Here is a 19,059-nt window from a genome sequence, read left to right as displayed (position 1 = left end):
AATGATTATTCACCATTACCTAATAACAATAATATATCAACTTTTTTTAAAAACTAAAACACATATGTAAAAAAGCATTAAAAAAATAAGACTGCACTCTATGCAATAACAATGTTCAACATGGTTATTAAGTAAATGAACACTTGCCTTCTACAAAAGTTTGATTAATATTAATAGAAATGCTAGCTGCCTTACTGAAACATACATCAAAAATGGAAAAATCTTTAAATATATAAATAAATAAACTAAATTCAATATGAATTTCATATGAAGTAAGCCAAAATGAAAGTTAATGTTTTTAAACTCAACTAGCTCAAAACATCCTTCATTAAATATATTGTGGCATTTCTTAAAGAAAATTGTAAAAGGAAGTAATACTAGTAAAACTCATGAATTATTTTTAAGTAGAATTTGTAATAAATATTTGCTTAAGATATTATAGTTAAGACAGATTAAGACTAAGAAAAACAAACTTATGATAGAGAAACATGCTATAAAACACAAGTGAGGATGCTAGGTAGAAGAAGAAAATTCCCTATGTGGAGGTGGGAAAAGCAAATGGTTTTACAGGCAAAAAGAGCTGCTTTCTACTAAAAAATATGCTTATCCTACTTTTTTTTTTTTTTTTTTGCTACACTGTGTATCAGTACACATGCTGGAATTTTTTTTCACTTGAAGTTCCTACATGATTTTCCCAAACTGATTTCCTTCATTCAGGGTTGATAACAAGATTCTACAGTAATAAAATCTAGAAATATCACCAAATTATTATAGTGGGGTTGCTGTGCTGTAGTAAGGGTGTATGCCACTATTATAATGTCTGTAATCAAATATTTACCAGAATCAATTCTACTTAAAACTTAATTCATTTGTAATAATAATTTAAAAAAACAAATGCAGTTACTCATAAGCAGAAAATGGCAACCTAAGTTATGACTTCTAATGGAAACCAAATTTTGAATATAAAAATTTGAGTCACATATCAGTTTCAATCCAGTGCAGCTTTTTTAGAAAATCCTGTCAATGCTGATACCTCTGTTGGTTCAGAAGAAGAGGGATCTGATGTCAAACGACTGAACTCAATTTCTTCTTGAGTGGAAGAATGTGAATCTAAATTTAAAGGGAGGGAAAAACAATCAGAATTACACTGAACATTTCTGTATTCCTTCCTATAATCATATTATGCATACAACTAGCTCCTGTACCAAAGCTTTATCACTTATGCATTTTTTGTATAATTTTATTATAGCAAAATTAGCAACTCAATGGCAGCAAGGTAAGAATTTAAATTCAGAATTGTTCCTTAGAAGTTTATGTAATTTCATTATTCAATGATACATACATAAAATATATTACTTCCGAATGCAAGAATCTTTAGGAACTTATGCATCTTTTTGCATTACTAATAACTAAGAAAAAACTTAGCCCCCCCATCTCTCATTCTTCACTGAGTCTAGCATTTTCATTAGGATGGTAAGAGTCTGCTTTAACTACATCAACTTCACTTCATTATTATCACCAAAGGCATGCTTGGTTACATCTGTATAAACAATAATAAGAAGAGCAAGGTCTGGAGAGTACGTGGATGAAATAGAATTTCATACTACAGCAGTGCTCTTCAAACTTTTTTTTGATGGTGACACATTATGTATGAGTCAAAAATAATTTGACACTCCATCCAGAATTTTGTAATTATTCGAAATATGAATAATTACACCCCTTCAAATTTAAATTGAAGGTAAATGCAATGTTATACAACTTCCTTTGTTTTGAGTCAAAAATCTGTAAACAGGAATAAAAGAGAGGGAAGATGTGAGGTACTAAGCACAAACAACCAAGGCAATATTAAACTGGTATCAGTTATTACTTTCAGAGAGAAAAAATGCACCCAAAGTGCAAAGTATGAAGCATGTGAAGGAATAAATATTGTCAAATTTTAATGTATTACTCAATAATTGTATCTCTCTATACATTAAAAGTTTTCCTCCTAGTGATATTAATTCAAACTAATGGGAGAAGAGGACAAGGCAATTATGTCACTACAAATGCAATTAATTATTGACAGCTGCCTCCATAACGTTCACCACCTCATGCACGTGCATCATTTGATGTTCCATTGTAACATTTTTTTGTACATTAATGAATTTTATATTTGTAAAACACTTCAGTATTTTATAAATATTAGTTTGTATATACAGTATTTCAGTTAAATATTTTAATCCTTCTCTTTCAGATGCAACAATATTCCTCATGCATTATGGAACCCAAATCAAAAAAGCCCTTTACTAAGTGACCTACGTAAATGCAGGTAAATAATTACATAGTGATTTTTGCCTGGCTGCACTGGCATCTCCCCCAAACTCCGCATTCTTACTCTGTGTTGAATACAATACTCTGCATAAGGCCGGGGTGTGTGTTTTCTGAAGTATTAGTGTAGGTTGTGTTGTTCCTCTGGCCACCTAGCCTGGGGGCCTTTGGAGAGTTACTAACATCCCTAGTTTCTGTCACCACCCCAGGGAGGTAGGCCAGGACACATTAGGAGAGAAGAAAGCTCTGGCAGGGCAAACCCTGGGGTAGCCTAGGCATCCAAGGAGAACCCCCCAAAAAAAAAATTTTTTTATTGGAAAGGAGATAATGGGGAGATAGGAATAGGGTGGGATAAAAGTGGTAGAGAACAAAGGGGGACAGTAGTTGAGGCACCCGCCTGATTTGAAAGGGGAGACAGTAAGGGAACCCCTGGTACAGGATGCCCATCCTGGTTCAGAGGGTGGTAGTTGAAAGTTGGTGGTGGGGTGAGCCATCAGGCAAAAGGGGGGATGTAGGGGCCACCCAGGGTGGGGAAGGAGACTCAACCATCCCAGGTGGTAGGAATAAAAGAACATAGGGAAAGAGATGCATGCTCCACCGTAGATCCCTACGGTGGAGCATGCTTTTTCCAGCTCTCTCCCACACTGGCCTGGGGGTTACCCAAATGGCCAGTGTCAGCATCCCACACCATGCCAGCTAGGAAAAGCTACAGCATGGTTGTTAGCTTGGATAATCATGAGACCCCGAGGGCTTGCATAGCTATCAGTCTGTCCGGTCAAGAGGCTAAGACAGAACACAATTATTAATAACTCTCATTCACTCAACATTCACACAATTTTACTTTTATAGTTTTTTCTTACGCTTTCTATTTTCTTTTGTATATTAGATTAGATATTGATTAGTGCGTTTCGACAGGTGTGCCTTTTTACGTAGAAAAGATTTAAGTTACTCCGTCATAACTCTACACATTACGTAGAAAAGCATGTGCGGGGCTTGGCAAGCAGGGGGCAGAGCCCCCTAGTTTTCATTAAAAAAATATATCAATATATGCAAATGAAATATCTGTATAAAGCCAACATTTAGTGATACCCTTTGGAACACAATGTGACACCCACTTTGAAATGCTCTGAACTACAAGCTTGTTTTTTTGTTGTTGTTTGTAACACTGAGTTTGGATTTTTCATGCACAAGATTAGAACTTTTTTATTTGCCAAAAGTAGGCCAATATTGCAATTAAACTTGGTTTCAATTATCTGACTTCCAACTGTCATATTTGTTTTAAATAGTTCAAAATGCCTTTTATATCCAACCATATATAAAGCATACACTTTTGTAGGTGGAAGGCATTTCCAAACTGCTTGAGATGTAACCACTACTTTTTGCAATGAATATTCATACACAGCATCCACTCCAGAAGCCTCAAAGGAGGAAGGAGAAGAAATGAAGACTTGCTGTATGTGGATATTTTCTGTTCAGGTTAAAACCAAACTATGAGATTATTCCATGCTTATTGAGCTGAGTAAAAATAAGTGTACTGGTTGTACTGACAATTTTCCCATAGTTGTAATCCCAGGACCTGCTCCCATCAAAACTTTCTTCTTAAACATTGATTCCAGTTGATAGGCCAGATCAAAGTTTCAGGTATGAACTCTGAAAATCACTGCTGATGGTTGGAAGATACATTATATGCCTAATCATAAAAGATTTGGTAGCTGTTACTAATTATACAGGTCAGAAGATTATATAAAATATGAAAAATAATAATATTGGCACAGAAAGAAAGATTATAAAAAGTACTGGCAAATTACAGGAACTCTATCGACAAAATGCTGATTGATTCGAAACATCATATCATTCCCTTAAACCTGTAATGTTATAATCTGTTATGCCCATGTGTCAATGTTTACTGAAATGAACCACATTTAGTTTGCCATTAGGGATAAAGACAGTAGTAGTAGTGGCATGTGATGCAAGAAAGCAAGTGTATGAGCATCAGCCAAAAAAAAAAAAAAAAAAAAAAAAAAATCACACCATTCCCTCCAAATGCCTGAACTCCTCAGAAGTTTTCTGAGCAATGCAGACAGGCTGCCAGGGCAGGCCATGGGGTTTTGTCAATGATATACAGGAATTTTGCTAGCAGGGAAAAGGAGGCGATTGTCCCTCTGTAAAAGGCAATGGTCAGGCCACGCCTTGAGTACTGCATGCAGGTCTGGAGACCTCATTTTAGGAAGGATGTAGATTTGCTTGAGTGTGTACAGAGAAGGGCTCCTCTTAAATGGCACTTATTCATATTGAATTTGGGTATTTTTTGTGGGAAGAACAGTTTATAAATTTTCCAAAAATATATAACACACACTACCTTTATTTCTAATAAAGTTGTGTAATTTGTACAATAAAAACAACTCTTGCAAATTAATACATAAGATCGAAGAAGTTTATTTATACATGGGTTAATGCACACACACACACACACACATCATTTATACTACCCAGGTAGTTCTAATGCATCATTTTAATTATATCTCATATTGTGAATACCTTCACAACAAGTTGCCATGGTATTGCACTACCCCAAATAAGTAATGCTTCACCTATGGAGAAGACTATTATTACGTATTCTCGGTGGATCTTATAAGTATAACTCGAACTAAAATGATGCACTAAAACTACCTGGTTAGTATAAATGATGCATGTGCATTAACCCAAGCAATGAACTTATTCGTACTCTGAGGCTTTAGCAACAAATGTCTTTTAGACTAATATATAAGATGATTTTCAATTTAAATAAATTGTTGTTTTATGTATGTTTTTAAGCACACAAACAGAACACCATATAAACTAACTTACCTGCTGGAGGATAAAATTTGTGAGATGGAGCATAAAGAACAAGTAATGCAAACACATACAGATTCCACATGCCATATACTCCAGTGAAAAATGCTGAAGCATATTCAACATTAATATTTTCATCCCATTTCCAGTGTCCTTCACTGACCTGAAAGAATACAAACATGTACTTTAAAAGAGAGCTTTTCCAGGTTAAGAAACTAGCATATATATATATATATATATATATATATATATATATTAAAATATGTATAAAATATTTAAGATAATAATAGAACAGATAAATCAAATAATACCATTCAGGAATTTTAAGAAAACGCAAAGGATTTAAAAAAAAAAAAAAAATTCAGACATTTCCAAAAACATACTTTTGGTAATATTTTCATTTCAATACTTAATGTAATTAATAACACAAATGAAAGATTATTGCAAGAAGAAATTAGCATGTTAAAATATAAAATACTATATCCATACGGTCTGAATAACAGATTTAATCAAAAATATATGACGAATAATTTGAAAGATATTTGTGTTTATAATATGTTTCAAATTGCTAAACTTCATAAATCTAATTGCAAAAGAAAATATAGTAAATCCAAAACATATAAGAGCACCTGAGAACATCTAGGGGACTTCACAGATTTACTCAAAATTTGGGACACCGATCCTATAAACATTGGTAAAATACATAATACACTTTTCAGTATTAAACTTAGTGTACTCAAAGCACTAAGCAGGAAAGCCAATGATTGTCTTTCCATCTTCTCACCTTATGCACATTATACTAGACATTGTTAAATTCAGAATTAATATTTTGAATATTAACAAGCAACCAGAAAACTCTGTCCTCGTTTTATATTTTCAAAATAAAATGATGGATAATTTGGATATACATAGAACTATTAATTTACGTAATAACTTGCTGCCTATTAATAACTTACATATTAATATTAGATTTAGATATTCTAAACCATCTGGTCTTAAAGCATGTAACTATAAAATAATAGCTACAAACCTTCACAATATTAACATCGGACAGGATACATGTTTACCACAAGCCTTCATTTCTTAGATATGTGGATCCTAACCATAACCACATTATACCGGTGATTTAGATATAATCCCATATCCTGAACTTTTATCACTTGGTTTTGAATTTCGACCTGATCTACCTATTAATAAATCAACCTTTAAAAAGTTGTTATATCTAGATTTATTAAAATACTGCATAAGATCTGCATACAAATATAACATACCGGTTGAGGCATACCATAACATGTGGTTATTTACAATGCTTGACATCATATCTAACAAATATAATCAATTGAAATTCATACTGGATAACCTATATAATACAAAATTAATAAATAGGCAGCTCAAAAGAAATACATGAACATTTTGTAATTACTCCCGTTGACAAAGCTGCTTGCAATTATGCAATTATATGTAAGTCATATTATATAGAAATTATTAAAAATGAACTGCAGTCTAGTAGTACATATAAATACATATGTAATAATCAAAAAATTAATTGCATTGCATAAAAAATTAAAGTTAAAGTATAATAACCTAAAATATCCGTTTATATATGGTATACCCAAATTTCATAAATCACCTATTGCATTTAGATTCATAACATCATGTAGAGATAGTTATGCTAAAATTCCAGGAAAAACGTTAGAAAAGTTACTTAAAATTATATTAAATAACGTAAATAAAATTATTATAATAAATAACAACTTTCCGATTATAAATGCAATAAAAAATAACAATATTCAGCAAACACAAATATTTGATTTTAACAGTTTATTCACTAGTATTAATCTTGACAATTTAAAAGTTGTTCTCCAGAAACTATATTTGGAAAATAAAAATGCTATAAAGTTTGATTTAACCTACTGGGATACTCTAATAAATTTATGTATCTTTAATAATTATGTATATGACGGATATCGATATACTTAACAAGTGAATGGCACCCCTATGGGAAGTCCAGCATCAAGCATAATTGCAAACCTCTATCTATATTATACAGAAAGAGCATTCCAAGATAACCCACTTGTATTTAGATATGTAGATGATCTATGTATGTTCAATTGTTCACATTTTGTTCAGGATTACAGTAAATTATATCCAGAAGAACTTGTATTAGAAAAAACTAATAGTTCTGATACTACAGCAAATTACTTGGATTTTCATATAGAAATATTTCATAATAATATAGATGTAAACATATATAATAAAAGAGATGCATTTAATTTCAATGTAGTCGGCCTTATAAACTGGAGATCTAATATATCAAAATCAGTGCATGCTAATATCATTTTATCCCAATGTCTGAGGATTGCTTACATTTGCAATAATAATAAAAACTGTTCAGCAAACATAATAGCATTGTACAATAAGTTGATTAATAATTTCTCCATCGCTTATCTGAAATACCACTTCAGAAAAGCGATAAACATAATTAATTTAAATAATTTGTTTTCTGAACTCATTGCTTCAATATAATTGCCATAATTACGGATTTAGAGCCATGTATACAGGGTGTCTCAAAAATATTGGTACAAACGTTTAGGGGAGGTAGGTATCATCTAAAGGAATGTGAATCGCATAGGAACCCATAACCAGAAACGTCACGGGAAAGTAATAGCAGAGGCACAAGAAGCAGAAATGACACAAGACAGTAATTAGTGGCAAACAATTATTCGACATAATATTAACAATGGAGTACGAGATGGATGCATTTCATGATGTTACAACAGATACTCGAAGGTTCCACCATGAGACGCGATGCATGCGTGACACCGAAGCAGCATGGATTGGCGGACATGGTCGAACACACCTGGAGTTTCTTTGACGGTAGCAGCAGTGCAGAGGAGTCTCGCCACGAGATCCATTTCCATCTCCACAGGCGATTCATACACGATAGATTTGAGGGCCCCCCACAGAAAGAAATCAAGGCTCGATAAATCAGGTGAGCGTGGGGGCCAGGCAATGGGTCCACCAAGGCCAATCCATCGACGCCCAAAATGCCTGTTCAAATGGTCACGAACACACCTTCCATAATGGGCAGGCACCCCATCATGTTGAAACCAAATGTTGCGTCTCACATTTGCTGGAACATCGTCAAGTAACCCTGGTAGAACTTGTTCAAGAACGATCCGATATTTAGCAGAGTTCATGCGGGATGGTAACAGGTATGGGCCGACTAAGCAGTCACTGACCATACCTGCCCACGCATTTACTGCAAAGCGATGTTGTGCCGCAGGGGGCGCACACTGTGTGGGTTGTCGTGAGCCCACACATGAGCATTGTGCTGATTGAATAAGCCCTTCCCGAGTGAAATAAGCCTCATCGTGACCAAAACATAGGCTGGAAAATTCAAGTCTTGAACACTTTCTTGGAGAAACCACTGCGCAAAAGCCACACGTGCAGGATGATCTTGGGGGAGCAGTAACTGAACCCTTTGGTGGAGATGAAAGGGGTGTTAGGAATCATTGTGCCAGACACGCTGTACACTGCAACAAGACACTCCTAAGGCAGAGGCAACAGCACATGTGCTGGTAGTAGGATTATTCTGGACAGCATTCGACACACTTTCTTCCATGGCGGGAGTTCACGTTGAATGTGGTCTGCCTGCACTACTCCTGTTACCTCTAAATGACCCATAATCGCACAAATTTTGATGCACATGCGCAAACAAACGGTGGTCCAGTACATGTCTGTCTGGGAAGCATTCTCCATAAATTCGTTGAGCGGCTCGTCCATTGCCCTCTACTAATCCATACACTAGTCTGCCAGCTCACAGTTCGTATATCAGTGCATGCTCTTCGTGCAGAGACTACTGCTTAAATGAGTAAACCAGAAATTTTCATTCTTGCAAATTGATCAACAGCGCCGTTTACCAACTTACAGTGATGTTTCCAGTTATGGGTTCCTATGCAATTCACATTCCTTTAGGTGTTTTCTACCTCCCCTAAACGTTTGTACCAATATTTTTGAGACACCCTGTATATGTACATAGGATACACTTTGCTTTCTTGGTGTCTTACGGCATAGAAAACTTGTACCCACTGGCTTGCAAATTATAGTGTATCTTTTCTTTTCTTTTTATTATTATTTTTTTTTAACCTACTGGGATACTCTAATAAATTTATGTATCTTTAATAATTATGTATATGATGGAACTTTTTTTTTTTTTTTTTTTTTTATAGTTAAATTCATTTAAGTTTACTGAGGTAACATGCAAATTCAACTCAGGGTCCTACTATAGGAATGGGTTTGCGATCCCAGGCATACCCAAGCCTCAACTTATATCTTGTATTGTCTTTAAGCTGTCCTACACTCTTTATTTTTATTTCTCCGAAATTATTAGGGTAATCCAAGGATGTAGGAGAAACTACTTCTTATCTATACTACTATTTTTTGCCTTTATGGAGTTCAGGTTCTATTATTCCTACTCTTAGTTTTTCTTCTTACTATCTGCATGTTTCTCTTTGCGTTAACCTAAATCTGATTACTTAAATTTGATTGGCTAATTAATTATTTTTATTTTAATTTTATTTATTTATTATTACCATATCCATCACATATTATTTTGATCTTGACGACTATTGTTGTTACTACATTATGTCTTGGATACGATAGATATGCATTATACTATATATTTAATCTTATTTTAATCATTAAATTACATTCTCTGCCAGGTCAACGATGATTAATATATGCTTACATTTATAATTTCTTACTTTTGATGCTAAATTTTCTTAACTATTTTTAATTACCTATATTTTAATTACCTATTTAAATTCAAATTACTTAACATATACTGATCATTACAGAAACAGAGAACTTCTTGTCGTTTTTTGACTTCAGTCTGGGTGGTTGGCCCCAGTTGAAGTCATCTGGATTGTGGGTAAACAACGATAACAATTTTTTTTTTTAAAAATCCTTTGCGTTTTCTTAAAATTCCTGAATGGTATTATTTGATTTATCTGTTCTATTATTATCTTCAATATTTTATACACATTATGGTTGTAATGCATAATTGCTCTGCAACTGCATTGACCCATAAATATTAGTTACAGTTGTTATAATTATTAACTTCCTTTCCTTATTATTGATATAAATAAATTATATATCTGTATTAAGCAAAGAATTATTTGTAAATTTTAACATAGAGAGCAGTACCGATTAATGCCATCTAAGTGAAAGATTGTGTATTACACCGGTCTGTATTGATATGTTCTAGATATGATAGAATATGGTAGAGTAAAAATTTTTTTTATCGGATTGGCAATGAGGTAGCAGGTTGAGTGAGATTAAATGCAGTCTGAAAATCTCTCTCTCTCTCTATATATATATATATATATATATATAGAGAGAGAGAGAAAGAGAGAGAGAGCGCCATTAGTTTACCGAACGCGAAATCAGGGCTCTATTTTTCTAACTTTACCCAATCTATTTTTCATCTTAAAAAAGTTTAGCTGCCTTCTATCGCTACTTTGTCAGCTATTATATTTCTTAACTATCCTGGGCAGTTTGAGCATCATGTACTTAACCTGGCGTAACTTCACCGCCCATGTTATTTAAAATAACACACACCAAAATTTGTCTAACGCTAGGTGCCGCTAGCATACCCATGCATAAATACACTGGTAACCCACTGACACAGTCTTTTCTGTCAGTCCGACCTGTAGCGGTAAGTTCTTGTCATTCGGTTGTTGTGCTTGGATTTTTCTGGTGCAAAGGCTACTTAGGCCATATTGCACCTATCAAAGTAGTTAGTACTAATTTTATTGGTTTCTATGGGAGCAGTTAGAAATGGTTATATAAACCTATTCGTTTCAGAAAGAGAAAGAATTCTGTAATGTTTGAGTTTTCGCCTATGATATGGCTAAGTGACAATTCCTGTAAGTTTGAGAGAGAAGTGAATGAAATTAGACGGGAGTTGTTATACAAGATGCATTCCAAGAGTATGTGTTTTATTGTTAGTGGCTTGTGGCAATGTGAACACTGTGGAGGGTCATTACCTGATAACAGAAATAGATGGGTCAAATGGGTGTGGCCTATTCGGGCTCTGGCCAGGACGACCTCTTCTTGTCTGTTTGTACGAAAATTGGAGGCCCATAATTGCGGTATAGGTTTAATTTCAAGGAGTTTGTTATGAATGTGCGTTTGCCATTGTAGTTTCCATCGTTCCTTACATATATTACGTATATGTACTTTGTAATCCCTGAACGGGACCAGAAAATTCATTGGGGATGTGCTGGATGGATGCTTGGCAGCATCATCTGCAATTTCGTTTCCCGGTATTCCAGTATGGCCTGGGATCCAGCAGAAGACAACATTTTGCCGATGATCTCGGAGACGAATCAATTCTGATCTGATTAGCTGTAGTAGCGGATGAGTAGATGGGGAAATCTTTTGCATTGCTAATAGGGCACTTTGCGAGTCTGTGTAGATTATACTCTTTTTGATTGAGAGATGGGAAATGTTTTCCAGAGCAAGTTTTATGGCATATAATTCAGTGGTGTAACTGCTGCATTCTGTCGGAAGTGACACGGAAATGATAGTGTCATTGAATACCACTGCTGCACCTGATCCATTCTCAGACTTTGAGCCGTCAGTATATATTTTCGCAAAGTCAGGATAACTTTGTAAATGTGCAGTGTGGAGCTGCTGGATGTTCATACCCGTTAAAGAGTGTTTCCCCCATTGGTGAAAATAATAGTCACAACACGGCATGATGACAGACCATGGAGGAACGTGATCTGTAGGTTCTTGGTGGACTTTATTGATTTGTATATTCCAGTTTTCTGCTAGTTCCATTAATCTAATACCTGCAGGCCTAGTTGCTTGTGGTTTGTTTCTATAAAATATCGTGAGTGGCGGATCATTAAATATTGACCAATTAGGATGGGTCGACTGACTTTGGATCTTGGTTGCGTAGTTCAATAATAACATCTTTCTTCTGATGTTTAGAGGAGCTTCGTAGGCTTCTACCTAGAGACTTTGCACTGGAGATGTTCTGAACGCACCTAGAGCTATTCTTAGAGCTGAATGTTGAATAGGGTTGAGACGAGATAAGACACTCTCCCTAGCAGAATCAAAGACAGGTGCGCCATAGTCCAGACGAGATCTAATTATGGATCTATATAAGTGAAGCAGGGTGTAGCGATCTGCTCCCCAGGTTGTAGCTGATAAGGCTCTGAGTATGTTCATTTTCTTTTGGCAAGCTGTCCGGAGATGTTCAATGTGTTTTTGGTAATTTAACTTACTGTCAAAAATTAAGCCGAGCAGACGAATACTATTTGCTATTGGAATAAGGTGGTTATCTAATTGGAGTTCAGGATCAGGATGCATTTTACGTATGGTACAGAAATGAATGGCAGTAGATTTCTGGCTGGATAGTCTGTAACCGTTTTGTGTCATCCAAATCTGGATCTGATTTATTGATATCTGCAATTGTCTCTCAATGTAGTTCATGTTTTGAGAGTGACAGGAGATTGTGAGATCATCGGCATAAAGATATGAGTCCACTGTTTTCGGAATAAGTTCAGTTAAGTGGTTAATTCTAATTGCGAATAGAGTGGCGCTCAGAACGGACCCTTGAGGGACTCCTTCTTCCTGAACAAAGTTTTTAGAGAGAATTCCTTGGTAACGAACTTGAAAGGATCTTTGTTCTAAGAAATTTTGGATGAAATATGGCAAATTTCCTCTCAGGCCAAGAGAATGCAGATCCTTTAAAATGCCAAAACGCCATGTGGTGTCAAAAGCTTTCTCAATATCCAGACAGACCATAACGAGATGCTCCTTTTTGATGAATGCATTTCTGATGTTTGCTTCGGCTTTAATCATAAGGTCCAATGATGATCGATTTTTTCTGAAACCAAATTGATTATTATTGATTAAGTTTTGGGACTCAAGATACCAAGTCAGACGGTGGTGAATCATTTTTTCGAGGGTTTTGCTCAGACAGCTGGTAAGTGAAATTGGTCTGTAGTTTTGAGGAACAGAATTGTCTTTACCAGGTTTTGGGATAGCCAGAACGTAGGAATGACGCCAGGAGCTTGGGTATCTATGTTCAGTGAATATTCGATTGAGGAAGAACAGCAGTGATGACTGTGACTTTGTATTTAAATTTTTGAGCATTATATAAAATATCCCATCAGGGCCATCAGCGCTGTTCCTTGTGTTGGTAAGAGCATGCTGAAGTTCAACCATGGTAAATGGTTGATTATATTTTAGTGCACATCTGTCAGTGAAATTCAGTTTGGATTTTTCAGTTACACCTTTAATTTTTTGAAACGATTGGTCATAAGAAGTTGAGGAGGACAACTGGGAAAATACGGATCCTAGTGCATTTGCGATTTCTGCAGGAGTAGAGAGTTCCTGTCCATTCCAGTTAATTAGTGGAGTAGATGTTGGAGGAATTTTGCCATTTAACAATTTTATCTTATTCCAGATCAGTCTGATGTCTGTATTTTTATTAACTGAGGAAGCGAATTTAATCCAAGATTCTTTTTTTGCTTTCCGTCTGATATAACGGGCTCTTGCTCTAAGTCGCTTATAATTAATAAGATTGGAAGTGGTTGGATGTTTGTGGAATTGATTCCAAGCTTTGTTTTTCTCTTTTTTTGCATTGTTGCACTCTTCGTTCCACCAATAATTTAATTTTCGCCTTTTCCTGACTTGGTATTGTGGAATTGCAGCGGTTGCAGCTGTTAGAATTTGGTTTGTTATATGTTCGGTAACATGGTTGATAGAAGAGCACTGTATGATATGGTTGTCGAATGAGACAAGCGTGCTATATTTTATCCAGTCAGCCTTTGGAAATTTCCATTTTACTGGATTGTCTGTTGGTAATGAACAGGAGGTTTGAACTTTGCATATTATTGGGAAATGATCGCTGTTGTGGGGGTCGTTAAGAGTTACCCACTGGATACTTGGATAGAGCACTGGAGAGCAAATGGAAAGGTCTATTGCAGAGGTTGATCCGGTAGGAAAATGAACATAGGTGGGAGAGCCAGTATTTAACAACGTTAGATCCTGTCTATCTATTAACGTTTCAACAAGTTTTCCACGTCTGTCTAAGCTGGAAGAACCCCATAACGGGTGGTGAGCATTAAAGTCACCTAGTAGACAGAAGGGAACTGGTAGTTGCAACACGAGACCTTCGATTTCCTGAATAGAATATGGACGATTAGGTGGAAGATAAATTGAGACCAATGTAACTGTGATTCCAATTACTACGCGTACGGCAACAGCTTCTAAAGAGGTTTTCAATGGAATGCATCTGGAAGGAACTCTTGAGTCCAACAGGATGGCTACTCCTCCATGAGCACTATTAGTGTCAGATCTATCTTGTCTGTAGATAGTGTAATTTTTGACTGTGGTGGAAACTTGGGGTGTCAAGTTGGTTTCCTGTAGGCACATAGCTACAGGATTAAAGCAGTGAATTAGTTCGTTGATATCATCGATGTTGCTGCGAAAACCTCTACAATTCCACTGAATTATTTTTTCCATTATTTGGTTTTGTTCGTGGAACATGTATCTGACTGCTTTTTATAAGTTGATTGTTTATGACGGTCTGGTTTTGGTTTTTCTTTTCGGGGAAAAGTGGGACGTCCCGATTCATTGCTATCATCCATATCATCTTCTGCGTGTATTTCAAGCAGTTCTTCTTGACCGATAGAATCATCTGTATCCATGCTTGTTAGACCTGATACTTTCGTCTCAGCAGAATAAGATCTTTGCAAATTTTCTGCTGCCTGACGATGCGGAAGTCTCTGGGTTGGAATTGAGAGTGGTGTGTTATTGCTTTGGTCTGTTGAATTCGGTTTAGATGGATGCTGGATCAAGAGTACTGATCGTGCCCAGTCTGATATTGATGTATTTGGAGAGATGGATACTTCAGTCTGACATGCCACTGATTCGTGTCTGAGAGTGGTAGAAGCATAAGTGCGTTTTGGCATACTTAAGTTGATCTGTTTTTTCGCTTCTTGGTAAGAGACTTTATTTTCAATTTTATATTTTTGTATTTTTTTCCCTATCTTCCACAGTTCACAGTCCTTAGAGTAGGCTGGATGTTTGCCACTACAATTAGGGCACTGTGGTGTTGGAGCTTTGCATTCTGCTTGTGTGTGATTCTTGCAGCTGCAGTTTGGACATATGGCGTCTCCACGGCATGCTGTCTGAGAATGGCCGAACTTTTGACATTTAAAGCATCTGAGCGGATTTGGGATATAAGGCCTTATGCGGCAATTCAGGTAACCTGCTTTGACAGAATCCGGTAGATTTGGAGTACTGAAAGTCAAGATTATGTTTCGCGTGGGAGTTAAGTTGCCGTCTTTTCTGATCATGATACGTTTTGCATGAGAGACATTTTGATCTTTTAGCTCCTGGACAATTTCTTCCTCAGAAACGTATAATAGATCCCATTCCGAGATCACTCCTTTGGAAGAATTTAGTGTGTTGTGTGGCGTAACCTGAATCGGTATTCCGCTTAAAGAAGTAAATTGTAGTAGTAACTCAGAATGTCTTGAGTAACAAGTCTCTACTAGTAGATCTCCTGACTGGAGACGTTTAACCATTTTTGGTGAACCTGCAGCGTTTTCAAGGCATCTCTGGATGATGAAAGGTGAGAGCTTGCTCACAGGTTGGGATGACAAAGAGTGTATTATTAGGAAAGCTGGAGATTCCTGCTTCCTAGTGTCTTTTTTAAGTCTCTTTGAAAGAGAGAAGTCATGGTCGGTGTCATTGTCAAGTTCATGTTGAGAGCACTTAGGCTCTAAACGTGGAAATTCATTTTTTTCCATCTTTGCTCCTTTTCGCCCCGAGGGTTGGTTTTTCCCCCAGGTTACCGGCCCCGCCACGTGGAGGCAGGAGCGGTGCCACCAGTGACCAAGCGGTTGTTTAAGTTAGTGGATTTGGTTAGTGATATATATATAAGGAATAAGAAAAGAAAGGTGGATTGCCTTTCTGGGTTCTTACTTTTGACTTTTAAAGCACAGAACCACTTCAAGTAAATAAAATAACAGACGCACTGGAAAATAAAGAAACTATATCACTTTGGAGATCACTTTATAATCACTGGAAGAAAATCGCTTGTCACTATCGCTTGGCACTCGGGGCCTTGTCATTCGGATTTTCCTTGCCTTTGTCTTTGCTTTTTCTACTTTCATAGCGTTCCACTTACTTCTGTAAGGTCATCCATGTTCTGTATACAATACTTTATTAACACATTATGTAATTGCAAACTTGGTATAATGTTATTCAAATTTTATTCAAAATTTATAATTGATATTACCACGTGGACTTTCGCACGTGTACTCTGACATACAGAACATGTTGGAAACAGAAGTAAGAGCACTGCTGTCTTTTTCATGATTTTGGTGGATGACCTCTGATGATGACACAAAAATTATGAAAGACTCTGCAATGCTATCTCCACCTAGGTCGTCTCTTCAAAAAAATTCATTTGGTTTACTTTTCTATAGTTACAATTATTTTTTCCGGTTCCTTTCTTCCCCCCCTTCATTCACAACGTATATCGCTCCCAGGGTACACCGTATTTTCATTAGTTCATTTCTATGCATAAACATTTACTTAGTGTATTTTATACTAATAATATTTTATATATATATATATATATATATATATATAGAGAGAGAGAGAGAGATGCAAAATCATTAATCTTTTGGCCAAAAAAAAACATTCCTGTCATTGGCTATTCAAAATTAGAACATCACCTAAAAGCATTCACAGTGGAACAAGTGTGGTTGCACTTGAGGGAGATTATACTGAAGAATATTAATGAAATGTAAACATTTATCACTGAATAAAATTAATATTTTTATTTTGTAATGTTCACAAAACTTTTTGATCATTAAAATAAGTCAAAATAACCTTAAAGAGCTTTCAGCATTATTTGATCAATACTATTTTAATTTGAAATATTTTAAATTTTAATGTTTTAATTGTATCAATTAATTAGCTTACATTGGTTGCCCAAAAATGTCCCTATCCCATTGTTTCTTTTAATAAATTCCCATAGTAAAAAGATGCAACTTTTGCTTTATTTGGGGGGAGGGAGGGAGAAGCATTTGTGAACATAACCAGTAACAATTTGTGCCTGTCTCAAAAGATGATGGCATAAGTTTTAAGCTTAAATATATAGATGTGCTACATACCTGCCCAATAATGTATGATATCACTGTTAAGGCTGCACACAACAGTGTCGCAAGCATCAAAAATTTGAATCTGTATATAATTCCCTGAAATCAAATTAAAACAATTAGTGCTTAAAATTTCCATTTTTTTATTATTAGAAGGAAAAATATTTAAAGAAAAAGGATTATTATAAATGTTCTTAATCCTTAAAGAACTTTATTGAAAACAAATACACTCAATAATAAATAATACATTAAGAAAGAAGGAAAAATTCTGCATCCATTGTATAAATGCTGGGGTAAGTTCATGTTTGAGCTTATTCCAGAATATGACAAGAGTACCTGGAAGCATACAAGGAACTGACTACAGAATAGCATTAGCAAAGGCACATGATACAAGAAAGCAAGCTTATAACAGCATCAGCCAAAAAAAAAAAAAAAAAACCCTTCCCATTTTACCTATCCATTCACTCTAAAATTTTGTCCAATTCTTCCTTGAATTTATTTAAGCTATCAACTTCCACAATGACAGATGGGAGTTTGTTTCATCAATCAACTACCTGCTGGCTGAAGGAAATTCCCACACATCTATTCAACAACTGCCTTTCCTCAATTTGAGTTTATGCCCCCTAAGGTGCAGAATCTTAGCAAGAGGAAGAATCTAATTAGTATTGAGCCTGCTCAATCCATTCAAGGCCTTATACACCTCAATCAGATCATCTCCCAGGTGACTAGTCTCCAGACACTGCAATTTGCAGAACTTAAGCCTTTCTTCATAAGAGCATCCCTTTATTCCCCTCCTCTCTACACCTTTTCTAAAATGAGGCCTCCAGACCTGTATGCAGTAATCAAGGTGTGGCCTGACCATTGCCTTATACAAGGGGATAATCACCTTCTTATCCCTGCTAGCAAAATTTCTATATATCATTGACAAGACTGTGCAGCCTGTTTGCACTGCTCAGAAAACTTCATATCTGACTGCACAATTACTCCCAGGTCTTTTTCATTCTCCACTACCTCGAATATGGTACCACACAGTTGGTATGTTACCCTGGGTTTACCCTGCTACCCATATGCAGCACTTTGCATTTGTCAATTTTAAACTTCAGTTGCCACCTCTCAGCCCATCTGCTCAACTTTTTCAGATCCTGTTGCAATAGCATACTGTCATTAACAACCCTACCAACCTTTGTAGCATCTGCAAACCTGGACATTAAGCCTGATATACCTTCGTCAATATCATTGATAAATACAGAAAATAACAAAAGGGCCCAAAATGGATCCCCTGGGAAACACTGCTAATAACATTAGTCAACGAAGAGCAGTGTCCATTGATTACTACTCACCTCTCACACACATTAACTCATTATTCTAAATACAATGAACAGAATGATAAATAATTTATTATTTATTATTCTGTTCATTATAGTAAATACATATCATATGATTTTTTGAAAGAAAACTATGCAATTCAACCTAAAATGCATCAATTTTTGTTAAGACAATAGTATATAAGCAGAAATATCTTGTGTTGTTCATAATGCAAGTACAGTAAACTACCGCTATTCGTGGGGGTTACGTTCCTGAGAAATGCCGTGAATACTGAAAATGCAAATACTGAGTTATGGCTCCCATAGTAATAAAGGGGTTCCGTTCCAAAGTATGAAATATATAAGAAAAACTAGTCTAAAATTTTGTCTATGTATGTATTATATGTACCTTCATAATA

At 35.6% G+C, this 19,059-nt stretch overlaps 1 protein-coding gene across 2 annotated transcripts in view; it reads right to left on the bottom strand.

Annotated features, from left to right (window-relative positions):
- Positions 1–988: 988 nt before the first annotated feature.
- The window catches only part of wls (Wnt ligand secretion mediator), a 79,131-nt gene continuing 61,060 nt past the window's right edge, over positions 989–19,059 (bottom strand). For both annotated transcript variants that reach the window (XM_090380040.1, XM_090380041.1), the window contains 3 exons: positions 17,352–17,435; positions 5,155–5,302; positions 989–1,110 (listed from right to left, as the gene is read on the bottom strand). In XM_090380040.1, the coding sequence (XP_090236166.1) occupies positions 989–1,110; positions 5,155–5,302; positions 17,352–17,435 (354 nt within the window). The remainder of the gene's footprint in view (positions 1,111–5,154; positions 5,303–17,351; positions 17,436–19,059) is intronic.

Source organism: Mastigoproctus giganteus, chromosome 8, assembly GCF_048544385.1.
Source record: "Mastigoproctus giganteus isolate SK-2022 chromosome 8, ASM4854438v1, whole genome shotgun sequence".
Lineage (NCBI taxonomy): Eukaryota > Metazoa > Arthropoda > Arachnida > Uropygi > Thelyphonidae > Mastigoproctus > Mastigoproctus giganteus.
This window is presented reverse-complemented; position numbering and strand designations above follow the sequence as displayed.